The sequence below is a fragment of the Penicillium griseofulvum genome (assembly GCF_001561935.1).
Source record: "Penicillium griseofulvum strain PG3 chromosome Unknown contig_79, whole genome shotgun sequence".
Taxonomy (NCBI): Eukaryota; Fungi; Ascomycota; class Eurotiomycetes; order Eurotiales; family Aspergillaceae; genus Penicillium; species Penicillium griseofulvum.
The window spans coordinates 511,179-538,711 of NW_024467420.1; the positions used below are offsets into that span (position 1 = coordinate 511,179).

The 27,533-nt window shown below is 48.7% G+C and overlaps 7 protein-coding genes across 7 annotated transcripts; 2 read left to right on the forward strand and 5 right to left on the reverse strand.

The window, feature by feature from the left end:
• Positions 1 to 1,761: 1,761 nt before the first annotated feature.
• Positions 1,762 to 3,928, reverse strand: PGRI_001650 (uncharacterized protein; the record flags this gene model as incomplete). The annotated part of the gene is made up of 13 exons (XM_040787878.1): positions 1,762 to 1,925; positions 1,984 to 2,055; positions 2,126 to 2,202; positions 2,262 to 2,328; positions 2,387 to 2,463; positions 2,517 to 2,667; positions 2,725 to 2,932; positions 2,997 to 3,095; positions 3,153 to 3,414; positions 3,471 to 3,539; positions 3,589 to 3,678; positions 3,739 to 3,816; positions 3,894 to 3,928. The coding sequence occupies 13 exons, from the start codon at positions 3,926 to 3,928 to the stop codon at positions 1,762 to 1,764; spliced, it is 1,449 nt and encodes a 482-aa protein (XP_040651650.1).
• Positions 3,929 to 4,564: 636 nt separating this feature from the next.
• Positions 4,565 to 5,312, reverse strand: PGRI_001660 (DUF846 domain-containing protein; the record flags this gene model as incomplete). The annotated part of the gene is made up of 4 exons (XM_040787879.1): positions 4,565 to 4,713; positions 4,770 to 5,056; positions 5,115 to 5,160; positions 5,222 to 5,312. 4 exons carry the CDS (start codon positions 5,310 to 5,312, stop codon positions 4,565 to 4,567), a joined length of 573 nt encoding a protein of 190 aa, XP_040651651.1.
• A 1,370-nt stretch (positions 5,313 to 6,682) lies between these two features.
• On the forward strand, positions 6,683 to 7,812 carry PGRI_001670 (HpcH/HpaI aldolase/citrate lyase family protein; the record flags this gene model as incomplete). Its single annotated transcript, XM_040787880.1, has 3 exons — positions 6,683 to 6,722; positions 6,817 to 7,037; positions 7,114 to 7,812. 3 exons carry the CDS (start codon positions 6,683 to 6,685, stop codon positions 7,810 to 7,812), a joined length of 960 nt encoding a protein of 319 aa, XP_040651652.1.
• Positions 7,813 to 8,231: 419 nt separating this feature from the next.
• PGRI_001680 (CCCH zinc finger and SMR domain protein) lies at positions 8,232 to 10,562 on the reverse strand (the record flags this gene model as incomplete). The annotated part of the gene is made up of 3 exons (XM_040787881.1): positions 8,232 to 8,793; positions 8,851 to 9,573; positions 9,634 to 10,562. 3 exons carry the CDS (start codon positions 10,560 to 10,562, stop codon positions 8,232 to 8,234), a joined length of 2,214 nt encoding a protein of 737 aa, XP_040651653.1.
• A 2,967-nt stretch (positions 10,563 to 13,529) lies between these two features.
• On the forward strand, positions 13,530 to 16,811 carry aof2 (putative lysine-specific histone demethylase Aof2; the record flags this gene model as incomplete). Its single annotated transcript, XM_040787882.1, has 1 exon — positions 13,530 to 16,811. The coding sequence occupies one exon, from the start codon at positions 13,530 to 13,532 to the stop codon at positions 16,809 to 16,811; it is 3,282 nt and encodes a 1,093-aa protein (XP_040651654.1).
• A 484-nt stretch (positions 16,812 to 17,295) lies between these two features.
• trr1 (thioredoxin-disulfide reductase TRR1) lies at positions 17,296 to 18,440 on the reverse strand (the record flags this gene model as incomplete). The annotated part of the gene is made up of 3 exons (XM_040787883.1): positions 17,296 to 17,375; positions 17,439 to 18,338; positions 18,419 to 18,440. The coding sequence occupies 3 exons, from the start codon at positions 18,438 to 18,440 to the stop codon at positions 17,296 to 17,298; spliced, it is 1,002 nt and encodes a 333-aa protein (XP_040651655.1).
• A 666-nt stretch (positions 18,441 to 19,106) lies between these two features.
• Positions 19,107 to 23,402, reverse strand: PGRI_001710 (uncharacterized protein; the record flags this gene model as incomplete). The annotated part of the gene is made up of 5 exons (XM_040787884.1): positions 19,107 to 20,253; positions 20,321 to 20,523; positions 20,581 to 20,706; positions 20,759 to 22,035; positions 22,106 to 23,402. The coding sequence occupies 5 exons, from the start codon at positions 23,400 to 23,402 to the stop codon at positions 19,107 to 19,109; spliced, it is 4,050 nt and encodes a 1,349-aa protein (XP_040651656.1).
• Between the last annotated feature and the right edge of the window lie 4,131 nt (positions 23,403 to 27,533).

Consider the following 27,533-nt stretch of genomic DNA (forward strand, 5'->3'; position numbering starts at 1 on the left):
AGGCTACGAACCCCATCATGGAGGCTTCGGTATTCCTCCAGGTTTTTACGGGATCCACCGGGGGGGAATCGGCGTGTAAGACGTGCCGTTGCGCCATGCGAGGGGCCCCGGAGTCTCGCATGGCCAGGTCGGGATCCGGTACCGTACCCGTTTTACAGTAATAATTCACATCAATATAATCAAAGGCCATTTCCAAGGCTGTTTCCGTCGATTATATGTAGAGTGTATGACACCTACCCGGTACATTCTCACGTGGTTTAAGGTACCATTTTCATATAGATATACAACATACACATTAAAAGTTGGATAAAAAAAATCTGGGGTTTCTCCAGGTGGATGTCTCTCCCCCAGACTCCCACATTCTTTCTCTGCCGATCTTCACTGAAAGAAACCCAACATACGTACTGACTCAGATTACACTTAAGATTATCTTGTCAAGTACAGATACTTGGCAGGGATATATGACAAGGGGTAAACCGTATAAGCCGTACCGAGTCCCGAAATCTTCGACCGGCTATAGCCGACTCTGATGACATCATCGACCACTTCTAAGGCATTAGCCTCCAAAACTACTTATTTACATAGGCAGTAGCCTACACTGGATCCCCAGAGTTCCATGGTAATGCCGTAATGATACACAAATTCGGGCAAATGCCGAAGCACTAGGCTCCTGAGCACGGGATGCCCCGATTTGGATGTGCCTGATCAAACTTCTCTGTACGGAGTACTCCGGACTCTGTATTCAAATGCTACCCAATTATGCAGGTTGCATGTCAAGTTAGAACTGTCAATGATATACTATTTTTCAAAATATTTTCATGGCTATGAAACCCTTCCAATAAGATCCTCGCAAGTGCATTCCTGATTAGACTTCTGTGCCCCTTAATGTAAGGTCTGCACTTCCAAAGTGTGCATAAGTCAACCCTAACACTAACCAGCCTCCATAAATGTCCGTGATAGTCTATATCAAAAAGTAGAGTAGAGAGTCCATAGAGGGTTAGGGCACCGGAATTCCCGATTCGGCCCACAGTACATCCCGGTTATGACATGGTAAAAATACTTACACCCCTACCAGTAACGACGATCAACTAGGAATCATATGGTCAATGATCGACATCGGAGTGCTTGGTTTGATGACATCGGCATCATGCCAGGCCTTCAATTTGTCACCCGGCTTCATGCTCCTCGGGAACTTTGGAGGCCGAACTAAGGAATCCCGATAAACGTCTGCTTATTGCCGTCATCCACGGATCTTGGCAATACAATTATTACAACTACTACTCCGGATTCTAAGCCTACAAGCCAAGAATGAACTTAATAGATGTTTCATTGGAAATGAGCTAGCCAGATATCGATGAGCGTCAGAAAAATTCCCCAGATCAGAACCTCCTGCCCAGACTCCGTCGCCAAACCCATCCAGAGACGCGTTAAAATCAAGTCGAGCTCAACAGAGCATGAAAGTTCTTAACGTCGTCCTTTAGAAACCAATGGCCGGTCAGCAATCATTGTAGAACCCCTGGGAAATTTCACTGACTAACATCAAAAACATTGCAATATTTGAAAGAAAAACTGAAAACCACGAGCAGAGACAGGCCCATATGTGATATCGGGTTCTTGTCCATTATTGGGCCACCGTGCGGCATCCCAAGAACAGTCAACACCCATGTCTCGCATAGGGCGGTCATAATAACGGATAAAGGGAAGCCAAATGGCCGTTGCGTTCAGAGCTTCCTATCACCCGTTGTTCGTGTGGTATTGTGTTTACCAGTTGTCGTCGTCAAGACGCTTGAACTGAAACACTTCATCACTGGCCTCCGGGCCCAGCAGATCAGGTTCTTCGCGTCGAGGAGAGCCTGGAGAGTAAGCGGGTTCGTCTTGAGGCTCCTCCGCCTTGGGCTGACGGCAACGGACCACGGTGTGACCCACTAAATAATTGTTAGTGGACTAACTCAAGTATTAAGCAGGCGTCTATGATCAACTCACTTTCTCCGCAGTTCTTGCACTGAACCTTCGACCAATCCTTCGGCTGATCACAATCACGAGAGTAATGTCCGGCTAAAATGGTTGTCAGTTCTGTTTAATGGCCGAAGAAATGGCAAATCTTCAGGGTATGCATCACACTTACTCTTTTCGCAGTTGCGGCAGGTGATGGTGGAAACGTCACGAGGCTGGTCACAATCGCGAGCGATGTGGTCTTCGGATCTGCATTTATGTTAGAACCAGTGACAATCCCAGGGCTCTCATTGAGATTTTTAACTTACCCACAATTGCGGCAGGTACGAGGGGGACGATCAGTAGCATTAGGGCAATCTTTAGCAAAATGGCCAGCTAAAACAGATATGTTAGCATCATGAGATATACCAATCGTATTAAGGTCATATCATACTTTGGTTGCATCTGCGGCATTCAACGCCTTCGGCAGATCGGGGCTCGGTGCAATTAGAAGCAATATGCTCAACAGATCTTCATAAAAAGTTAGCATTAACCAGTTCGTTGTTTGCACCACAGCAACATACCCGCAATTACGGCAACCATGCTTGTTCTTGCGCTGTCGTACGCAATCGCGCACGCGGTGTCCAAGCTCCTCACAGTTCGAGCACTTGATTTCCACACGGTCATTGCCCTCCGCGCGCTCCTCCTTGCAACTGCGCGAGATATGTCCCAACTCTAAACAGGATGGTTTAGTAACACTTCGAGAAATAGGTAACCAAGGTTAGCACTTACCTCCACAGTTCAGACACTTAGGCACCCTGCGCTCGTAGGGAATACCAGCGTTGTTCATGCGTTCAAGGTTCTCCTCGGCATCCGCAGGCCAGCGGTCTCGGAGGTTGCCACGCGATGCCTTGGGGCTGAAAAAGAATCCGATCACGTACTCACGATCAAGCACGCCCTGAAGATCGATAAGGCTGATCACGTCGTCAACTTCGGCTTCCTATATTCAAAGTTCATTCATCAGCAATTCATCCCTGAGCATCAAAACGACAATGATTGATTACCATAGCAATAATGTAGATGTTGAAATCGTCCTCCCGCATCTTCTTCTCGACGTCAGCCCAGGTGGCATCGGGAACTGCCTTGGAGTAGATTTTGAGTGCCTAGAGTTAGGTCAGCCAATGCTCAAGCCTTTCAAGACGCTTATGGATTCCTGGTACCTCGCGAAAATCATCAAGATCCCTTCCGTCACTTGCTTTCTTCATTAAAGCCCAAGCTTCCTGGGGAAGCATGTCGGCAACAATGTTGAGGTCGAACTTGCGATTCTCCTTGCATTCCATCGTCTTGTGGCCCTGAGCCTGGCAGTTTTTGCAAACATCGGGGGGTCTCTCAGGACAATCAACAGCTGGGTGGCCTTCCTTTTCACAGATACGGCAGGCACCTTTGAACACGCGAGGCTTGGTGCATTCGGCCTTGGAGTGACTGTTTCAAGAAAACAATTAATACTGTATCGTCCTAGATGTTCAACAACAACTCACCCTTCTTCACCACAGTTGTAGCATGCACCACCGCCCTTGCGAGGCTCGGGGCAATCAGCTTTGTTATGGCTGCATTGTCGTCAGTATACCCAAGTAAACACAGAGGTCGATGACTTACCCTTCCTGGCCACAGTTGTAGCAAGCGCGGTCACCGCCACCAGCGCGCTCACCATATTCGCCGCCATTGCCGTCGTTTCCATAAGCGTCGCTATATTGCAGATTAGTTAGACGACCTAGCACAATATGACATAGCACAGAAACAACTCACCCTGCATTGCTGTTTCGGGGTCTCAGAGGAACCGGGTCATTCGGGCACTGACGAGTCATGTGGCCAGACTCGCCACATCTAGGTTTGTAAGTGTTTGAAGTTCTTGGGGGGAGTTCTGAGCTGGGAAAGCTAGAATCTTGGAGGGGAGAACGTACTGTCCGCAGGAGAAGCCATCGTCTTGGGTCGCCATTGTGGCAAACTAGATAAAGTATCCTGTTAGTCAATCTCCCATCAAAGAATGAATGCCTTCGCCAGGGCGAAGGATGGAAGCGCAGAGGTCAAAAGGGAAACGGGGGGTGGAAGTGCTGTAAGTGACGGCAGGGAAAGGTAGAAGGGACAAGATCATCTAGAAGAATCGAAACACGATCTTTTCACGAGGATCGTTCTCCCAAGCGCTATCATCGAGAGAGATGGTGCGGGGCCAACGTCAAGAACGACACTTACCAGCTTCTTGATGCGTAGTCAACGCGCGAAATCGATAACGGCTGAATGCAGACGAAGAGGAAAAGAAAAAAAGGAGGAGGATGGAAGGGGAGGAAAAAGAAAACAAATCCAACGCGCAAGTGACGCGAAAGTGGAAAGGACCTGGTTGGGAAGGAACGATGGGTTGCCCCCATGGGATGGCTCCATACCTCCATACCCAAAGAAACTCACAGTAGGCTGGATGCTCAGATCATATTAGAGCTACAGATTGTTCCATATTTTGATAAGAAATTGCATGCATTTAAATGGTAAGTGGTCAAATATTCCGCTAGAAATACAGAGCACATGTGAAAACACTGATATAGAGCCACTAACGGCAAGACAGGAATCGAGCTGCCTACCATTACCGGAACAGCCTGCCCAGCAGGCCACCAGCGAGGTTGTTCACAATACCACCACCCAGGGCCGAGTTGGCATATGTGGAAGCCTGTCCAAATTTGTCACAGCGAGAGAATGCCATCGTATTCGTGATAGTCAAAATGAGTGCAATAACTAAATCAAAGTCAATACCTAGTGCCGGCTCATGTCGAAAGTATCTAGGGACTTACCAATCAGACTGAGCCAAATAACACCAACAAGTCTCACAATGGCCAAGATCGCAAGGCCCACCCATAACGCAGGTGTGACATACAAGCTCAGCCAGAAGAATCGCTTGTCCGTGGCTGTCACAGTGCGAACATTAGGGTCGGATGATTCGAAGACCCACTGCGAGTCGCCGGTCGAGGTATCGACCTCGTTCCACCAACGTAGGCCGACCAGCCGACGTCCCGCAATGTTCTTGAGGTAATAGAAATCCGCAGAGAGGAGGAGAAGTGTGAAAATGAAGACGAGGATACTAGATAGACATTAGCATCACGAGTTGAGTAGCGGGTAATTCAGCGCAGGATCCGTACAAGTCATGAATGAAGAGTACACCAAACAGATACATCAGTAGCGCACCTAATAATCAAGTTAGTCAAATCATTCTTCCCGCTGTTACTCGTGGTGGGTAAGTACGAACCGATCCGAATACCCAAGAAGACAAGTAGCGTGATCGGGTGCGCGCTGAGGCGCCAGTTGAGCTCGCCTTGGCCTCCTTGTCCTTGTTCCATGGCTTGCAAGGTGAAGGATTTGATATCGTCTGAATGTAAAGGACCTCTCGGTCAGCAGATTGGGTCAATTTAATCCAATTAAGTCTGTTGTTGACTGATGGTGATCCCTATGTGGTCGAAACACGGGTGCAGGCGGTCTTTTATGGCAGAATAACCAAAGCTAGGGCAGAAGCATAGATCAAGTGGATTGATGACGTGTATTATATGCTTAGCCAAGGGCAGCAGCATCTGCCTAGTGTATTATGGAAAGCTGGTGGTTTTAGAATTAAACAGTGTCTCTGAGCAAATTTGTTCATTACTCCTAGTTAGGCACAAGGCTACAGTCCTAGATGTATTTCACGTGATTCCATTGAGTGGATACTACACGTGCAGTTATCCAACGTATGTGGCGCTAAGCCGATAAGACACAAAGTTTGATCTATAAAAGATCTAGCGCCTGTGCCAAAACCACATAAAGAGACAGTAGTATAGAAATAACATTACCCAGGTAGACATAGGAGGAAGTACAGAGAGATAGGCATGGATTGCAGGGAACTTTGGTGGTTCAAATGCTAAATCTAAACTGTACCTATCTACCTCGAGATCTCGGAAAGTAGGTCACATAAACAAAGATGCCATGTGAATAATTGAATCGTTGAGGTTGTATTGGTGCATGGACCTATTGCAATGTTGAAATTGTTCCTACAATCCATACCCGATCAAAATGGGAAACAAGTATTGCCCATTCCGATACCAAGCTTGGGGAAACTGTCATCACATTGGTTTGCGGAAAGGGTATCATCAGATGTAGTAAAAGATGCACTTCAAGTTGTTATTTCGATCATAATCGATCCAGACCACTTTCACTATAATACCCTTGACGATCATCTATTTCTATAGTTGTATCTTTGAGTAGTATTAGCACTTTATGAATTTGTCGAATGCCATCTAGCTCTAATATCTAATTATCTATAATGCTATTTCTAGGTCTGCAATATACATACTCTATGTGTATGTAATATATGTAATAACTAACCCTGAGTCGATTTTTGGAGGATGCATTTGCGATTATATATATTGAGATCAACTCTGCGAATAGAACGGTTCCTATGCTAAATATCCGAATTTACTTTGGAAATAAACCACGTAACTATATAAAGCATGAATAGCTAACTATATAAAGCCTTCATAAAGTGCATTAACCCACAGAAAATTAAGAAAGAAATCAATTGTTGTGCCAACCTACTAAATCGACACAAAGCGGCTTTAGATAGCCGAGTCGGCTTCTTCCCGATCAAATCAACTCCATAAAGACATCCACTCCCCCAAGCAACACAGTACAGTACACAACTCTATGCCATTGAATGCACACACCACAAACCATATAAACAATGGCAGCCCGCAATACCCTCCGTCGTTCTCTCCTCTACGGTAAGCTCAAGCTCCCTTCCAAAGCCGCATCTTCCCCGCATTTCAACCCCCAAGCTCCAAAAAAAACCACCAAGCTAACCTACAACACCAAAAGTCCCCGGCTCCTCCCAACGCTTCCTAGACAAGTCGCGCTCCCTGACCGCCGACTGTGTCACCTACGATCTAGAAGACAGCGTGACACCGCACATGAAAACAGAGGCGCGTTCACTAGTGCGGAGAGCAATTGACCAAGCCGCGCCGCCAGGAATCCGGGAACGCGCCGTGCGAATCAACTCTGTAGACAGTGGACTGGCACTGGGTGATTTGACTGAAGTCGTGAGTTGACTCCGGGCACACACAAACACCTAAATACTATGTAGTTCTTACAATGTTCACCTGCTAACCATCCCAGCTCCAATCACCAAACCTAACAACAATCGTAATCCCAAAAGTCAACTCCGCCTCCGACCTAACATTCGTCACAGACGTTATAACCCACACCCTATCTCAGCAACCACAAACAGAAAGAACCCCAATCTCCCTCCTGGCACTAGTGGAGTCCGCCAAATCCCTGACAAACCTATCTCAGATCTGCGCCGCTTCGCCCTTACTCCAAGGTCTGGTGTTTGCGGCTGAAGACTTCGCCCTAGACCTTAGTATTACACGGACGCCTTCGCTGACGGAGTTCTTGTTCGCGCGGTCTGCGATAGCTACGGCTGCGCGGGCGGCGGATCTGCCCTCGACGATTGATCTCGTCTGTACGGCGTACAAGTCTGAGAAGGGGGATGGGACGCCGCCGGATGTGCTGCAGGAGGAGTGTCTGGATGGGCGGCGGTTGGGGTTCAATGGGAAACAGTGTATTCATCCGTCGCAGGTGAAGGTTGCAGATCGGATATTTGGACCGGATGCGCTGGAGACGGAGTGGGCTATGCGGGTTGTCATTGCGGATGAGAAGGCTGCGAGAGCTGGGAGGGGTGCTTGGACGCTTGATGGGAAGATGATTGATGTTCCTGTTGCCCATAAGGCTAGGGCCATTGTTAAGAAGGCTGAGGCTTGTGGGGTCGATATTAACGCTCTAAGGGAGGAGTGGCAGCATCAGGAGCCGGAGTAGGTGGCTCATATATGTAGCGCTGTGTTGTTTGTCACCTACATACATACGCATGTTATTCTGTACATGTTCCTTGCATCTCCTATGTACATAGTAGTGTGTTTTATGAGTGTGAATTTGCATTTATATGAGAAGTGGGTTCACTGTAGATTGTATTCAGTTGCCCTGCTAGTTCTAAAAGCCACACTGAGAGTGCGGAGTGGCCTATGGATTGCTATATAGAACCATCCAGCGCAGTCTATGATAAAAAAGATTGCTCAAAGCACTCGATACGTTCGCCTGATGGACTTTTGTGTGCTGTAGTTGAGTCACAGCTTCAAGTCAAAAGTTTGCAAACAAGTTGGGCTATCAATGGGTTCAATAAGTTTGGTACTGGGGTATCATGCTGCTTTGACGCAAATCGAGTTGAATGACACGCCAGGTCATTGATCTTGCTCTATTTCTTCGCGCTTGAGTAAATGAATTTTGCCCATAGTCAGGATGGGAGGCTCTCCGCCAGCGTTGGCCTCCATCAATTCACTAGCCAGCTCCTTGGCCACGGACTTGTCATAACTGGTTGGATCGATGCCAAGAATCCCTCCGACATAACCGCCTCGCTCACCAGGTACACTGAATTCCCGGAACAAGTAGCGCCACTCGTTCAACCATGCCTTGACGGCCTTGCCGATTTTATCTTTGCCATTCTTCGAGTGGTGGCCAGTGCCCGTGATGGCATACACCACCCGGAGACCTTCTCGCGCATGCTTGAGCAGGATCTTCTCGAGGTATTCGATAGCCTCCTCCGGGTGGAGACCGTGAAGGTCAACGTATAGCTCCTCCGAAGATTCATCCAATCCCTTGTGAGAGAGATGTTGATTGCGTTCTTCATAGAGCTGGCGTGCGGCCTCCCGATGACATCTGCGCATAGCGTCGTTCTCGGCCTGACCGCGTAATGACAATGCTTTGGCAGCCCGCGCATCATTGCGGTTCCATGCTTGAGCAGCGCTGAGAGAGATGATCGTTAGAAGGGATTGAAATTAATATTCCTTGCTGATAGCTTACCTCTGCAGGAACTTATTTCGCACAGTGCCATGGCGAATAGCCTCTGTCCGGTATTTGATATATTGTTGATTGGCCCGCGTGCCTGTCTCTAGCCAGGGAATGTTCTGCGGGGGTGGAATTGACTGAGCTGCGGCACTGTTTTCGCGACCCTTTGTGTCTTTTTTGGAGCCAGATTTGGTTTTCCCAGGGACAGGAGATGGAGTCATTCGAACCACATCCGCCAGAGATGAAGGGACACTTTCTTTGCTCAAGCTGGTTTCGCGGTTATTATGACCGCCCCGCTTCCCATGATGCTTTTTCCCAGCATTCTTCGCATTGACCGCGGCAAGAGTTGGGAAGGCATCCGGATCGTCTACAGATGGTGCAGCAGGATTCAACTCGCGGTTCTGGTGGCGGCTTGATGGACGGGAGCTCGGACGTCCGAGATGAGTTGCGCTTCCATTTCTTTTGCCCATTCCAGGAAGGAGACCGGGAGGTGCATATTTGCTAGTCTGGTAAGCAGAAAGATGACCAGGGTACCGGCCAGTGTACTGGTTTGCCCATTGGTCACCGTTATCTGCTGCTTGCAAGGGTGGGAATGCATCGGAACCGCTGTCTACCTGGAACAGGGAGGGTGAAGCCGGTCGACTGCCATCTGTAACACTGAGATTGCCAATAAGCGCCGAAGGATCGTGCGAGAAGGGACATCCATCACCGGCTAGGCAATTTCCCATCACCCAATATCTATTCACATTTGTCAGCGCATGAACGGTTAGTTTATCCAGAAGATCCAAAAACACTCACTTGCATACATGTGTGTTTAGGTCATGACTAAAACGACAGTCCGCTCGAAGGCATTGTCCAGTAGATAACCAGTACTTGCAGACCACAGGGCTGCGACTGCTACCCAACGGCGTAACCGGGCGGACTTGCTCCATTGTCATAGACTTGCCGACCAAGACACGACCGTCATCTTGTTGTTTTGAAATTGCCTCGGATTCTATATCCTGCGAGAGTGAAGCAATAGTGGCACCGAGATCATAACTATTAGCCTCCAGCGCAGCCTCTATTTCATCATTTGATCGTTTGTCACCCAATACTGTGCGTAGGATATCATGTGGGCTCATATCTGGAACAAATTCAACCGCAGTAGCGCTGAGTGCCCCGGGTGTGCTGACCCCACCGGCGGACGATGTTGTACTGTTGGCATCATCTGCGACTAGCCAGTCAACATTGTTATCGCCCCCAAAGTCTCCATAGAAGTCAGAAATCTGACTTTGGTCCGAGAACTCGTAGGCATTTAAATTTGGGGAATGAGGTATAGGCTGCGCAAGGGCAAGCCGGGGCGATGGGCGTGGAGACGTAAACGGAGAGACAGTAGAAGATAGTGGGGGTCGCGCAAATGGCCCACGGGAGCTTTGCATCCACGAGCTACTCCCAGGGCTTGTTCCTAAAGTCGAATGAGGGGATAGCGGTGTGGATGATCGAGCCATTTGCCATGGCGCAGGCGATGAACGGCGAATTACGGTATGACGGACCGGAGGCGATGCGTCTGGTAGGTTTCGGTTGCGATGGCGCCAGAGGATGTCCAATACCGCATTCTCCAAGGGTGTACCCGACAAAGATGTGTTTGCGCGCAAGAAATCCTCCACTTTCTCCGCCTGCTCTTCCTCATCCAGCGCCTGATCCTGCAGGATCTGGAGACATTTCTCGAGAAGCTCGTCGGAAACCATTGCGTATGTTGATATGGGTAATACGCGCGAGGGAAAAGGATCAGGAAACAATCTGAGATCCTAGCGGTGAGGGAGGTTGGGTCCTGGGTGGGGTGTCCGAAGCCAGGAGGAAATAAGGACAAAAATGTTTGAGAAGAGTAGGACTAGAGTCGAGAATCAGAGATACCTCATGCTCACTCTCTCTGTCGTGGGGAAGTGAAGAACAATAGGGGTCCCGAGATTGATTTCAGGTTATAGCGCAAGGTGAAAGACGAGAGAATGATAAATGACAAGCAAATAATTACATCGCATCGCCGCCGATCGACGTCTGTGAAAGGTGAATAAAGGGTGAAGTGACGGACAAAGAGGGGGGCGGAGAAGATCAACACTGGGGGCACAGCTTATCGGCTGAGCTTCAAGTGACACTACCGGAATTTATTATGTGCCCAGCCTTTTTGGTTATTATAATAATAAGAGACGTAGATATTAAAGAAGAAAAATATGAAACTATTCAAAATAGTGAATAAAGAAAAAATAATACACAGATTTATGTGGGTTAGCTATACGGAGTACACTTATATAGCATCAGCAATCCCAAATATCCAAATATCCAAATATGGATATAAATACACATAGATATAAAATATATAAATATATATACAAGGGTTACATTATAGTATAAACATAAAAACACCTGGGTAGCTCTGGAGAACATGTAGATCAGCCCTGGAGCCCTGGAGAGATCCAACTCCGGCGGATCCGCTGACATGCAATCTGGACTCTTTCAGGGTCAAAATGATTTTCAGCCTAGTGCTTGGCCACTCCTCCATGTTCAGTCCAACTATCAGGGCCTTGACGCGCCCTTGAAAACTTGTTTGAAGATTTTCATTCTTGATATCCCACCTTCTTGCCGATCACTGTTTTAGAGCGGTTCATCTTCCCCCGGATTCGACCCAACTTCTCAAAGATACCCCAAAAATATACACATCTCATAATGCCCGCGGACTATCAGTCCACCGCCAGGGCATTGTCTCTATCACCATCTTCTCCGGATCCTATACCTTCTTCTCCTGGCAGTGATGTTCACCCGCCATGGAGTCGCGCCAGGCGAAACTCAAGCAGGTCGAGCAGGCCGAGCAGGCCGGGTGCAAGCTATCGCGAACAGATAATCGACCGCGGGACAAAGTTATATTACCGTATGAATAAGATCTGGGAGGAGATGACTCTATGGAAGAAAATCGGAACTGTTTTTGCTGCCATATTATTAGGCGCATCCGGCATCGCGTTCATGGTGTTTACTGGGAAATTGTTCATCTGGCTTGGACCGGTCGCTGAGAAGTGGGAAACATCCTGGCTAGCCGCCTTTATCCTGTGGCTGTGTGTCTTTTTCGTCTCATTTCCGCCTCTTGTGGGTTGGTCCACATTTGGAACTGTGGCTGGTTTTATATTTGGGATATGGAAAGGGTATGAGATGCTCCGATTTATGTTCATTTTACCCGCGGAAAAAAACAAAACAAAACAGAAGGCTAACTCGATGTTTTCTTCTATAGATGGCTGATCTACGCTTCCGCAACAATTCTTGGGTCGACTGTCTCGTTTTATGTTTCGCGGACAATTCTGTCTGGATTTGTCCATCGCCTTATGGAACGTGACACGAGGTTCGCTGCATTGGCCTTGACATTGAAATATGATGGGCTCAAGCTTCTTTGTATGATCCGTTTATGTCCGCTGCCATACTCAATCTGCAACGGAGCTGTGTCCACATTCCCTACAGTGCAGCCATTGATGTACGGACTTGCGACGGCCATTATCTCTCCCAAGTTGTTGGTTCCTGCGTTTATCGGTAGTCGGATACGTCTGCTCTCCGAAAAGGGTGAGGAGATGAGTGCGGGATCCAAAGCCGTGAATATCTGCAGTATTATCCTTACAGTCGGTATTGGAATCTTTACCGGGTGGTATATATACCAAAGGTTTGATCCCCCGAATTCATCTGTTGTCAATATCTTGAGGGCACATACTTATTTTCCTTTTTTTAATAGAACTTTGGCCCGCGCAAAAGAGCTCGAAGCCCAAGAGCGTGAAGATATCCGGGGTTCTCTTCAATCTGATCACGCATCGCGCCGCCCCCATCGTGGATTTTCGGAAGATCCTGATGTGAACAAAGCTTCTACTACGCTTGCAAGAGACGAAGAAGAGCGAATTGGATTCACTGATCTGGATGATGACAATGTTGATCTGATTTTGGGTGATAGTGATAGTGACCAGCCGGGTCCTTGGAAAAACTCGAAGAGATCATATCATGATGAGTTCACGGATAATGACTCGGACGGGTTCGCAGGGGAGGATGAGGCATATGGTCTACACACTCATGTTCAAAATTAGAGAGTAGAGAGATTGTAAAATTGAAGAAATAGAATCCCTTGAACGTTGAACTTCGGTGCCGCAACCTGCCGGACTGAGAAATACGCCCCGCTCCCGAGGAATCAAGCCAGGGTTTTTCTACTCTGGTCATCAACTGTCCACTTCATCAAGTTTCACGATTACAATTCATACAATTCGAGTTCAAAATTATTCTTGATCTATTTTGATGGGTCTTATTTTCAATCCTTCGGGAGGTACTGTGGGGTGGAACTCGATGTATGTGATATGCTTCCTGGGGTCTTCACAGATCAATGATCTATCCTCTCATACTCCCCTGGTCTTTTATACCATATTACATCTCGTCTAACACAATCCCAGTTGATTCATTCATTCAGTCTGTGTTCTTCGGCTTGCCCAGATCGAATTCCTATGACCATATCATGGGTGAATCCCTGGATATTTGATATCCACACATTCTCGGGATAGAAAGGACTGTCGACATCACATCTTCGACTTCACAAGTTCACAACCACGTCTTTTTTTGACGTGGAATTTTCTTTCTTTTTTCTTTCTGTCATCCTCGATACTCTCTTTCAAATATCTACCTGCAGATACCCGTGTATCAACATGTATGGGTTTGGCGCAGCGTCCTTGAGGTTTGAGGGCGGAATTCCCCCGGGTCAAGACTCCTATATGAATCAATATGTCCCAAATCCTGAGATTACAGTACAGGGTCAAGGGAACTTTCTCTCTCAACAGACCGAAATATCTGAGCCTCCTGCGAAGCGGCTGCGCATCACGCACAAGGCCTACGAAGCAGCCTCGGTCCCAATTGCCCTGGGAAATCTAGATCACAAAGATCCCAAGTCGCAGACCTTCCTGTCTGATGGATCCCAAATTGTTGGTTCAATGGAGAGGCTGTATGCTGGTGGCAGCAGCACTACCCCGAATGAGTCGACAACTTCAACCGACTTGACATCTTCCTTTGAACTAAAAGCATCTACATCGCCTCCTCCCAATCCTCAACAATCTCTTCCTACACAGTCAGTTGTCTTTGGACCGAATGTACTGGAGAGCGGGAAAGTTGATTTGTCTAAATGTCGACCTCGATCATCCATCCCATCTAAAATCCACCCCTCTGTCTACGGCGGCCAGTGCGTTAGAGCTGCGTATGCGTCACGGCTGAATCCGTATGCTCTCCATCGACAGGAACAAGAATTTTTACAAGATCATCTTTGTCATGTTCACGTCACAATCTACCTCAACATACGCAATGGGATACTGCTACTCTGGGGGAGAAATCCCATGGTGGCTGTTACCAGGGAAGAGGCACTCGGATGCGCCAAAGACTACCGATGGATGAATCTAGCTTCATTTGCTTACGACTGGCTTGCGCGAAATGGCTACATCAATCATGGCTGCGTGGAAGCTCCATTGCCCCCTGTGAAACCCAAACGTGGAAGACGGAAAGAAGGACCTACAATTGTTGTAATCGGTGCTGGAATGGCAGGTCTGGGGTGTGCACGTCAACTGGAGAGTCTTTTCCGCCAGTATCGTGATTCGAATACCTTGCCACGAGTCATTGTCCTCGAGGGACGTCGAAGAGTCGGTGGACGCATTTATTCACATCCGTTGCACAGTCTCAAGTCGGAAACCCTGCCTGATGGGCTTGTTCCAAAGGCTGAAATGGGTGCTCAGATCATTGTCGGCTTCGATCATGGTAACCCACTGGACCAGATAGTTCGTGGCCAGCTGGCACTTCATTACCACAAGATACGGGATGTTTCGACGATTTACGACATTGATGGATCGCCTGTGAATGAGGTTCAGGATGCGATGGCAGAAAAGCTCTACAACGATTTGCTTGATCGAACCGGATTCTATCGTCACAAAGCAAAGATTGCGCCAACCGCCGAAGGAAACCGCGAGATGATCGATGCTGGTCGCGAGTCGGTGGTGGATGACGGACTCACTGTGCGGCAATACGAAGAGGCGAGGGCAGCTGGGACAATAGACTTACTGGTCCCAACAAAGCGAGTTCGACGGGGAATAAAGCACAAGACTGCGGAAAATGAGCCATCTGTCGATGTGGCGAGTGATCTAGCGGGAAATTCAGATGATGACCCGGCAGCCTTGACCTGCCAGACAACTGGATGGACGCTTAACCCGGGATACACCGTTAGCGACACTATTGAACTGGACGAGATTGCTAAGGCATCTCAGGCGCAGACTCTCGGTGCAGTGATGGACGAGGGTGTCAAACAATATCAAAACATGCTTCCGGTGACTACCAAAGACATGCGGTTGATGAATTGGCATTTCGCCAACCTAGAGTACGCGAATGCAACCAACGTGAACCGACTTAGCCTATCAGGATGGGACCAGGACATTGGAAACGAGTTCGAAGGCGAACATTCTCAAGTCATTGGTGGCTACCAGCAACTACCATACGGGCTGTACATGCTGCCAGAAAAGCTCGATGTCCGTACTGGCAAGATTGTCACCGATATCTCTTATGATACAAATGGGTCCAACAAGAGACAGAAGGCAGTTGTCCAGTGCGAGGATGGAGAGAAGTTCATGGCAGATCATGTCATCTTCACCGGTTCCCTTGGGGTCCTGAAGCAGCAGAAAATCAAGTTCGAGCCTCCTCTTCCAGATTGGAAGCGTGGCGCAATTGACAGACTCGGATTCGGAATAATGAACAAGGTCATCCTGGTGTTCAAAGAGCCATTCTGGGACACCAAGCGAGATATGTTTGGCCTACTCCGTGAGCCGAATAACCCTGCTTCTATGGTCCAAGAAGACTACGCGGCAAACCGTGGTCGATTCTATTTGTTCTGGAACGTCATGAAGACTACCGGGCTCCCGTGCTTGATCGCCCTCATGGCTGGTGATGCAGCCCACCAAGCAGAATGTACATCAGATGAAGTAATAATCACAGAGGTTACTGGCCAACTTCGAAATGTCTTCAAACACACTACAGTTCCAGATCCCCTAGAGACTATCATCACTCGCTGGGGGCAGGACCCGTTCACATACGGCAGCTACTCCTACGTGGCTGCAGCAGCCTTCCCAGACGACTACGACCTGATGGCCCAGTCAATCGGCAACCTCCACTTCGCCGGCGAAGCCACCTGCGGAACTCATCCAGCGACCGTCCACGGAGCATACCTTTCCGGCCTTCGCGCAGCATCAGAAATAATCGACCCGATATCCGGACCCATCATAATGCCTCACCCACTAGTCCCGGAGAAGTCAAAAGTAACTCGAAGCAAATCCTCCACGCCAAACGGCCCAACCGTCAAGAAAACAAGAATAAGAGGCAGCTCATCCCTCTCCTCCGAAAGCCCAGCAATCACCGAATCAAAGCCCCCCTCAACCTCAACCTCCCGCAAACCAACCTCAACCGAAAAGTCCCGCCGCGACGCCTACGACCAAGCCCTATGGACAACGATCTACGCCGAGCTCGGGTCCGCACCACCACGCCCCGCAAAAACAGGCCTGAACCCTTTCCTCTTCTACCAAAAAGACTACTGGGCACGCTGCCGCGACCAATGCGACGAAGCCCGCCGCGCAGCATCAAATAACCCCAACGCAAAGGCTCCACGCGACGAGATCCGCGCCGCGCTAGGCCAAATGTGGCGCTCTGCAACGCCGGCTGATAAAAAGCCATACCTCGAGCAGACGGAGATTAACCGCCGTGCTAATGCCGAGGCTTGGGATAAGTGGAAGGTTGATATTGCTGAGTGGGAACGGAAGACTTATGTCGTTAAGGATCGCTGGTGTGCAGAGAATCCGTTTGATGAGTGGGTCATGCCGGACTATCTTGCTGAAAGTGCGTCGTCGGTGCCCGTGCTTGCTACTGCGTTTACGACTGCCGTGCCTATTGTGAAGTCTGAGAAATGAGGGTTTATCCCTGTTTTATGGCGGTAGACTTTCTGCGTAGATCATAGGGGAAAGAAGGTAATTTCTGTGGGAGACGTGTTGTTATGAGTATCATTTTAGCCTTAATATGAATGAATGATAGTTTTAATTCAAATGATCTTATGTAGACAAGGGATTTTTGTATGGAATGATATGGGAGCTTCTCTTTTTCTATTTCTAGCTCTATGGGTATAGGCATCCCAAGCAGACCAACTGATGTAAAACCACAAAGACCACTTGATTTCCTCTTCCATAAGTCATGGGCAAAGGGAACAGGGAACAAGAAAAAGAAAAAAAAGACGTAAAAAAATCCCATCGAAATATGCAAGGGGAATTTTGAAATAAGATATCGCATAAAACAGATATAAGTCTAGCAAGCAGAATCCTCGATACATGGGCCAAACATCATGTTGTCATGTATCACGAAAAATATGAGAGAAAAGTGGGGGAAGAGATGTATATGTATTTAGAGCACGGGCTTTGCCTCGTGAGTCTCGGTCTCAGAGAGGAACTTCTCGGCTTCAAGGGCGGCGACACAGCCAGATCCTGGTAGAATATTGAGTTAGCGGATGCAGTTAATATAACGGAAACAACGGAGTATGAACATACCGGCACTGGTGATAGCCTGGCGGTAACGCTTATCCTGAACATCACCGCAGGCGAAGACACCCTCGACGTTAGTGAAGCTGGTACCGGGCTTGGTGACGATGTATCCTTCGTCATCGAGCTCAACCTGGCCCTTAACAAGAGCATTGGCGGGGTCGTGGCCAACAGCGTAGAAGAGACCGTTGGCCTCAACAACCTCCTCCTTGTTGGAGATAACATCCTTGACACGGAGGTGGGTCATGAGGCCGTTAGGCTTGTCCTCACCGATAACCTCAGTGGCGACGGTGTTGAAGCGGACCTTGCACTTGGGGTGGGAAAGGAGACGGTCAGCCATGACCTTGGAGGCACGCAGCTTGTCCTTGCGAACGAGAACAGTCACGCTGCTGCCGTACTTGGCGAGGAACATGGCCTCCTCGGCGGCGGAGTCACCACCGCCAATGACGTACAGGGGCTTGTTGCGGAAGATGGGCACAGCGCCATCGCAGACGGCACAGGCGCTGATTCCGTTCTGCCAGTAGGTCTCCTCGCCGGGCAGGTTCAGACGGCGGGCGTTGGCGCCTGTGGCAATGATGACGGCGTCAGCGGTGCGGACGGGCTCGCTGCCCTCGTCGTCGTTCCACTCGGTCCACATCTTGAAGGGCCGGGAGGAGAGGTCAAGCCTGGAGATGGTCTCGGTGATGATCTCGGTACCGAAGCGCTCGGATTGAGCGCGCATGTTGTCCATGAGCTCGGCGCCGCCGATGCCGTTGGGGAATCCGGGGAAGTTCTCGACGTCGGTGGTCGTAGTGAGCTGACCACCGGCGGCGGTGCCGTTGGCGAGCATGCCCTCGTAGAGGACTGGCTGGAGCTCTGCGCGAGAGAGATAGATAGCGGCAGTGTGGGCACCAGGGCCGGAGCCGATAACTTTTTGGGGAAGTGGTTAGAACTCTGATATGGGAGGAATGGGGGTAATAAGGATCATTCAATCCTAAGCAACCACTTACTGACTACTTTAGAGTGCACCATTCTGGCGGTATTGGAATTGACGCGCAACGGCGTCGGGAACGATTTAGAGAAGACCGAGGCCGGAGGAGGAGATTGTTGGTGAACGGTAGTGGCCGCAGCGGCAGTCAATCCAATGGATCGAAGGGAGGGAAAACGACGAAAGGCGGAGGAAAACAGCTTGAAGGTGTTTATGGGAAGAGGGGAAGAAGAGAGGGAGGGGAGTTATAATATCTTTTTCTCGGAGGGGCAGTGGAGACCGGGATTATTAGGTGAAGTTGATTGATAAACCGGCAAGATCAGAAGAGACTGGACCCTCAAAAACAGAGATGCGATTGGATTCTTTGTCTTTCTGTGTCCAAATCACAAGAGATTTCGGATAATTCGTCTAAACTAGGCAATTTATGGCAATTTCAATGCAATTCAAGCTGAATCAGGTTGAGAATCGAGGCTCAGGCTTTCTAAGCATATATCACGTGACAGGTCGAGACCGCTGATGTAATCATATCACACCATCGGCTGAATGAGGAAATTTGTATAGTTGAGGGAGATATTGATAGAATAAAAGCATGTTCGATTGAACCTCGCTGGGTTGAGGGGAATCATCTGTTGAATAAACATAATACAAATCATCAACAAAAAGAAATATGTCACAGCCAACGTCAATGACACTAATGTCAATATAGTACATTAAATCACGCCGAACCACTTCTTCTTTCGTGGACGGTTAGACTCTTCAGGACTGGGTGAGTGGTCGGCAATCATCTGCGGTGGTAGACGTTGAGGGACCTCGCTCTCAGAATAGTCATCCTCCTCTTCACTCCCAGGATATCCCTCGTACTGTGGTTGATGTTGTTGGCTAGTGGCGGCGTTAGCGCGGGTATTATTGATAAGGTCATAGTCCTCGTAATCGTCTTGTTCGTCGTCATCACTGTAATCTTCTTCTGCTTCAGGCCGTGCATCTGATTCCCCCTCATTCTTTTTGCGGCGGGGCAGGAACTTTCTCCAGCCCTTGACAATTTGTGCTGGGGGCGGGTCATACTCGGTCCCGTTGTAATGCAGTGCTGGAACGAGCAATTTGTAGGGTGTGGTGACACCCGATGGGTCTTGTGGGCTAATTTCTAGGTTCAAAGTGATGGCGAGCCCACCTTCGAGGTTGATGTACGCGCCTGCGCCGTCATCGCCCTGCTTGGCGGCCTTCTTTGCCGCTTTTTGGCTAAGATTTGTTGGTCGCCGGTGGAAATTACCAGGCCGTGGGGGCGCCTCAGCCCCAGTTCTTGGGAAATAGCTGTCCCCGTTCTCGTGGGGCTGGGAGGGCCCATCAACACTTGCACGTCGATTGAAAGCAGCCTCATCGCCTCGATTGAAACTCATAGTTCTCGTAGGAGGTGGCCCACGGGTGGAGAGACGCCTGAGAATACCAGGCTTCCCGGTAGACCCCTTGTCTCCACGACCCAGTGACAATGTTCGCTGCAGCTTATTTGGCCTAGGTTCCGGGGCCTCGATAATCTCTGACTCAGGTGTATCTGGTGGAGTGGATCCGGGCTGATACTCACGGATGGAACACCAGTTTCGTCGAGGTAGTAATCGTTTATTGTTCCGGGCCTTGCCGTTCACATCCTGGGAAAAGATGGGAACGACATCTTCGTCTGTGTTCGAGTCCATGTGGTGGACTGTATTCCGCTTGTTGAGCATATCCGCAATGAGATCGGCCTCCGGAATGTCTGCAATAGCAGACGAGATAACATTCGGCATGTATCGATAATCCTGGTCTTTGGGTATATTCAATTTGGGATTCGAATAGAACTGCCCAATTGCCGCGAGGTGGACATCGCCACTGAAGGATTAGGTTAGTTTTTATTCTTTGAAATCTGGGTTGCTGTTAAGCAATTGTCTGGTCTTACCTGAGTATTGTAATTCGTACTGACTTCTCTGCGGCTAGATCCTGAAGATCCTCAACCAACCATGTGCGCTCGGACTTGAGATGTTTGCCTGCCCAATGGTCATCAAAGACCTCCACATTTCCGCCAGATCGATTTACAAGTCCACCGAGTACTCCGGCCTTGCCGAGTGACTTGCGACTGTTCATGAAATTACGGAGCATTGCCTAGAGTCAACGTTAGTTCGATGTCTGATGAAAGACAGAAGAAATTGGATCACATACCACTCGAGGGTAAGCAACAGGGACACTTGAAAGAACGATCAAATGCTTTGTCTCTCCTTTCATTATCTCCCTGTGGCAGCGGTCCCACAACAAATCACAAGTCTCTTCGCTGAGAACCTCATTGCTCTGCAAGACATGTCAGTATAGTTCATAGGTTGGAAACTTAGAGTAATCATACCCGTCGCTCAGTGCGGCAGTCAAGACCCAAGAATGACACTCCTTGGCCAAGAGACATGAACAGGTTTCGGCTTTTCTGCTCAATATATGGACCGGGATGAGCACCGAGGAGCCAGCTGGGTTCATCTGCCTCGGTTTCGTCGGGGACACTGTGGTGCTGGAACAGCATGTAATACTTGAAAGCAATCTTTCCAATTCCGGAGATAACAGAACTCTGCATGAAATCGTTGTGGTAAGAGCCAAAGCCTTCAAAGATCTCATGGTCGTTCCAAATGTTGACCGTGGGAATCTGAGAGTTCGCCAACGAGAAGAGGCCTTGGGAGAACCACGCAGCATAGTGCTCGAGGTAGAACTGTTCCAATTCAGCACGGAACTCGGGTGAGAATGACGCCCCATATCTGTCGGCAGCATTTTTAATTTTAATCCATTCTTGGAAGAACGTTGACTCTGTGATAACCGAGTCATTGAAGATTTGGTCGCCTCCACCGATCATCACATGGAACGGACGAGTCTGATGCTCATTCAGGATATCTCGCCAAAGCGGGTCCGGCCCGCAGACTCGATCAGAGTCCACAGAGGGGCTGAACCCGTTACCACTGTGGAACATTATGTTCATCGCTTCTCCCGCGGGGGGTACCCAGAAGCCCAAGGCAGGTCCCTGGTTGATCCGATAGGCGATTCGCTGTTGAGCTGTACTGAGCTCAACCTCTAAGTTAAACCGCCAGAATGTTACATCTCTTGCGGCATCCGCGTACAGACGGGCTCCTGGGATGTCTCGGTGCAGACTCTCCGTCTCGCCGTCGACGGCATGCATCCGGTTGGAAGGCATAGGTTGTTTGATGCCTTCGCTAGTATAGTCGATCATGCTAGGTGAGAGCTCGTAGATGCCATCCTCGTTCTCGACAAATGATAAGTCGACTTGTTCCTCGACATGTTCCACTGGCTTCACGTAAAGGGGTCGTCCATCACGGCCAACTTTCATGAGCCCGGCTGTTGGGTCGACATATTCAGGAGCCAACTGCATTCCATCTTCACGGCTGATCACCACGGGCGGAGGAGGGAGAAGATCCATCGGCTGAGAGAATAGTCTTAGCGTAGGTGGAGCATCGTAGGAGGAGCGAGAATCTTTAGTCACTACCATGACAGAGCCTCGCCATATCTCTTTGTAAATGGGGCCACTGGCTCCATCAACCTGAACTCGCTTAATGCCTGTGTATCGTAGCAAAGGCCCACATCGCAAGAAGAGGTTGGGTTGGAAGCTCTTGTGGTCGGTCGCTCCTGGTAGGCGTTAGTAATACATTTTGGTGATTTTGTAACAAAAATGTAGCTTGGAAGCGGAGAAACTTACCTGTCGACTTCTGAGCAGGAGACTTGTAGTTCTTAGGAAGAGCCCTGCTCTTTCTGCGATCATTGTTGCCACCACCCTCCCACCACGCTTTGCTGCGATCCATATCAATATTCTGGAAATCGAAGTCAGGGGCCGCAAGCCGAGCAGGCTGTGCATTCCTCCACTCGAAGATTGGTGGGGGTGTAGGTGGTGGAACATTGAATGAGACGGACTGTTTCTTGGGCTTGACCTGCGACTCGGCGCTATCCTGAGGGGCATGGGGTGCTGTTAAAAGTTCATTTGTCGTCTCCGCCCTTAGGGCAGAAGGAGCCTGCATAGGCCGAGGACCTGCTTGAGACATCGAGCGACTGTGGCTGATGTTGCTGGGACGTGCTTGTTTCGCCGCGGGTCCGCTCACTGTGACTGATCGTCTAGGCACATTGCCTATCTTAGCTGATGACGGGATAGCGGCTTCTGCACTTGTATATTGGGGATCCTCGAGGCTGCGGGTAGATGTATATTGAGGATTTGTTGAAACTGTCCTGCTGTGACGAACAGCTGTGCTTTCTGGTTGTCGCTGCTGTGGTGGTGCAGCCGCATGCCCATTTCCTATGCCATCCCCAATTGGAATGTCTCTTCCCTCGTTCCTTCTGGCTTCACCGGCGGGTGGTTGACTTCCTGGCTGAACGTGCTGGGCTGATGCTTCGCGAGCCGCTGCTGCCATTAATTCAGCTTTTTCTTGCTCGGCTTTCTTGCGCGCAATTCGCTCCCGGGCTTTGATTTCCGCCTGCTGTACTCGTGCCCGCTTCTCTTCCTTGCTGATTCCAGTCAAAGTTACTTCCAACTTTTGAAGAGGCGACCTTTCTGGTGCCCAATTTCGTCGCGAGTCACTGGCGGAGACCGAGCGGGTGGTGTTGGACCGAGTCGGGGGCGAAGTTGGTGATTGGACATGAATCTCAGGCATGTCTACGCTGGGTTTTGGAGAATAGGGCTGTGTGGGAAGACCTCGCGGTGTGGTAGATTCCTCTAACAACTCTTCTGTCGATGAAGGAACTGGCTTGCCGGTTGTATAGTTCAGGTTTCCCTCGGGCTGGTTTCGGGCTCTGGCCGAAAAAGACCTGTCTAGCTGCCCTGACGGATGGGCATCCCGTCTGTGGGGTGTCTTTGGGTCATCACATTCCTCGTGTTCGTAGCTTTCTGCGGAAGAAGCGTTTTTGCGATTACGTCTTCCCGAAGCTCTTTGCGCTCCGTTGGCAATGTGGGGGTTGGAACTGCCGTTTGCCATATCGGGCGATCCACGCATTGCCGTAGCAGCCATGATGCTGTGTATTTGCGCTCAAACTCAAAATAAATTGGAAAGATGCGTAGATAGGGTACCAAGTATGTGCAATTGCGAATCGAGCTGGAACTATCGTTAATGTCGGTCCGAAAGGCAACCTGAGCAGTTTTAGGGGAAATTTCCGTACGTAGTCTTTCTCGAAATAGATGAAACGGGTTTAATGCAACTCTGATGCCTAACGCAGGGTCACCATACTATGGCCTGGGCCGATTCGCAGGGAACAAGCCAATGTTAGGCGGGGGGTATACACGGCGGTGACAGAGAAAATGGGCTGTATAAAAGGATAAACGCAAGGATGTGAGATGGTAGAAGATGAAAACAAAAGAAAAGAGGAAAAAACGATTTCAATAAAATCCAACAAATCGAAAAGGCAAGGTCTATACCTCCGATATCCCGGTGGCTGGTTATCCCCAGCCTTCGCGCGGGGCTGTCATACGAAGGCTGTGTCAAGGGCTTCGATCCTTACGGAGTCGAGCAATAATACAAGTTCGAAATAGCAAGCCTACCAAGTATATACCGCTAAATATAGTACCTACCATGTCCCTACTTATGCAGAATTATATATACACCGGGTTTTAGGACATGGCTTTCCCTTTCTTTAGCACTCCTTGCCGCTTTTGGCTCAGTAGTACTGCTGATCAAAGATTCATTTCACGAAGCCTTTTTCGAACTTTTTCCCCCGTCGACCTGTCTAAATAGAATGATATCTGAGAAGACAGCTGAAAAGACATAACAAGACCGCTTTAAGGAGTATGCGGCCCACTATGCTTTAAACGAGCGGCCAGGTGGGCATCACCTGTCCATTACATAAGCTCAATAACTCGCCCGCTCACCGATCATGACCGCAGCGCTCCGACTTGCTCATTGAGCACGACCTGTTTATTGTATAACTTCAAGAACTTCCAAAGACCCAATGCTTATTTATTATCTAGCGTGTTAGGGGAGAGGTTTATGGGTCTCTGAGAGGGCGTCGCACGCCACAGACGCGAAAATGCGGGATTTGTTATCTCGGGTGGATAGGACGCTGTGAATCGAAGGAACGTAAAAAGCAATCCTATACTGCCGCCAGAGAACTCCTCAAAACTATACGTTATTGGTTGACTACCCTTTATATAGAATGATAAATATGCACTAACTCAATATCACTCCACCCGAATGTCTCCCTTAGGCGAGTCTTAGATTTGCTGCGAAAGTCGAACTGCGCCGTGACGAAGTAGAGCACCTCTTGTGTAGCGATTGTGACATCCCATTTAGGCTGATGCTGCGACGCAGGAACAAAGTCTGGGATACTCAGGCTGCTTTGCACCACCTTAGCCTCAAAAGCTGAGATCTTCCACTGTTTGATGTCCTTCTTAGAAATAGGCTTGAAAAGCCATTGCGTCTCGCGGCCCAAGAATCATCGTGGGGGTCATCTTCGTTGTTCGGATTAGAATTCCCAATGGAGACTCCTAGGCGCTGAATTCTAGTATTAGTGAGATTTGCATGGTAGATCGACCTCAACGTATGTAGGATGTTGACCACAACATCCTTTATTTTCGGGGACGGGGAAAGGGGAGTCATTGTGTGGCGCCTGTTCAATATAAATTCGAAGGAATTACATGAGAGAAGCCTAGAATAGGTTCAGCAACCATGAGGGTAGGGATAGCTTGAGGCATATGACCTCACTCTGAATAGCTTCATGGTTACCTCACTTGGCTGAGAAGGATCCTCCTAATCAGGTCACTAGAAATAGTTAAAAAAGAAGTAATGTTAAAATGAAGTTAGAGACCAGACATCCAGGAGCGCCCCCCAGCCTCGTAGCTTAACGGTTTGGCCTGGTACTTTCAAAGTACCCGCTTAGTTGGGAGATTCCAAAAGCTTAGAAGTTCTTATAAAGTGATTTCATATATCTATACCTATTCCCATCCTATACCTTCAGTGGAGAAACCGGTCACCGAATATGATTCCTGGTTAGGATTCTAAGCATCATGGTTACCATGGGATTGTCCAATTCTTTCCCGTGGCATCATTTCCGGGAGACAAAAGAAACAGAGATGTCTATACGATATCAAGTGCAAATTATAGTTCCCGGAGCATCCAGAATGTCCACTATTTCATTATACGCCTTCCGGATGCGCTCATGCTATTGGACATAGGCATTTTAGATATCATCAACGCTGCTCTGGAGCACTCTGTCCGCTGAGCTATGATCTGACTCTGAGTACACTAGCAGATATAGACGACTCTTAATTAAATTGACAGATCATGGCCTATCCTTGCTCTCATAATTGAAATCTTCGCCGGCTTCTCAAACTTCAACCCACTTCTCCGGCACCTCATACGTCTGTCCTGCTACCGACACTTCCGAGAGCCACTGACTAAATTCTCGATACTCCCCCTTCGTCGCGCCCGATTCCGGGCCCAAATCGAAAAACCTTCCATCTTCGGTTCCGAATCCGGATGGCACCGTGTCAGAAATAAGTAGATCATTCAGAATAGAAACGCCACGGCGAATCAATGCATTCGAGCTACTTCGGAGTGTAACACGGCCGAGTGTTGGTGGATAATTCTTTGTTCGGGCATAGTAGGTACTGCGGTAGTTTCCTTCAGTTTCAAGCCGTCCTGGTCTTTGGGGTTTTCCTGCGAGGAAACTAAGGATACCGTGAAGCGCAGTAGTAGGAAACGGACAGTCTTGAGCATGCTGGGCACCTGGGTACCTGGGCATGGGCATGAGCATGAGCTTAGCCCTTTATATGTCGCTTAGTGAGCCTCTTAGTGGAGTGCTGTGCCCGGTGCTCTACATAAGGGGGCAATAATACGCAAATGGACCGCAAGAACTGTGGTGAAGTTTTAGCCCCATAAATCAACACTCAGCCTGATTAACTAATAATAAAACTCTTAGTTTATGGAGCAAGGGTTTCAGCAATATTTTTCTAAATAGAAAAGCAGAAGCCAAAGGCTATATGTACCTACTTCTAAAAGTCCATTTTATAAATCAAGCCTTTTTTTCGCCGCTAACATAACTGACTAACAAGACATATAAAGGGAATACTTGAAAAGACCACAAAAAAAACCCACCGAAAAGACATCACAATGCTGCTTATGCGGCCAACTATTCTTGTACCTTATGAAAAGAGAACCTTGGAATTCAGAGGAGTCTCAGGACCAGTTAGGGCTGCGGGCCGCTCCGGAGTTACAGCCGATACCAAGCTCGCCGGATCGGGCCAGGTGCTTTGAGGAAATTGAGGAGTTCTACCGCGTATTATGTTTTCATTTTCCATTAAACGGTTTTTGGTGTCTGCCAGTGTAAATGGAGCCAGGCACAGAAGCAGGTCTCGCTACAGCCGGTGAAACGAATTCTTCACTAAGCACAACATGAGCAATAAGTAGAAGTGCAAAGTGCAGCAAAGAAGATATATGGCATTGAGAGTTGTCTCCTGGGGGTTATGCTAGAACTATAGAGCTGGTGTTTGATAAAGATTGATGGAATGAGAGTGGTTGGTTGCTATGGATGTATGTTGTAGGTAAGACCGATTGCAGGCCTCCTGGCTAATCTATGGCCCCGACCTCGGGAGGCATACAGTCAATCATCATGCACGTGACTAGTCTGAGCTCACCGCTGGCTCTGAGCTCGTGCTGATATCTACTCTGAGAGCCGGGGCCTGAGTCTGAGCGCGCCCTCATTAAAGCGGCAGCAGCCTAAAAGGACCACCCGTTAGGGGAAATCCGGTAGACATAAGTATAATTCGGGTATAAAAAATTAGGAATATCGAAGTATAGAAATAAAGTAGAATTAAGCATAAACGAGTCTTAAGTTTGGCACGGGTACTGGAATGAGCTATTGTTAGAATCTGCGGAATGCCTACGTAATATGCATACATGTATACATAAAAGAAGTCCCTAGATACTTGGAACCTATGATTCACTTAAAAATTTAGTTACTTAGAACATAAATATCGCACATAATTAACATTTCAATGGTATACTCAGAGTAGCAAGTACATGTGTCGATGTTTTGTTGACCTATTTTAGGTGTCGAGCGCCGCTTTTAATGCTGAGTAAATTTCAGTCCGAGTCAGGCTATAATGTAACTCCAGATCATGCTCAATTCTACCTAGAATAAAGCGGCAA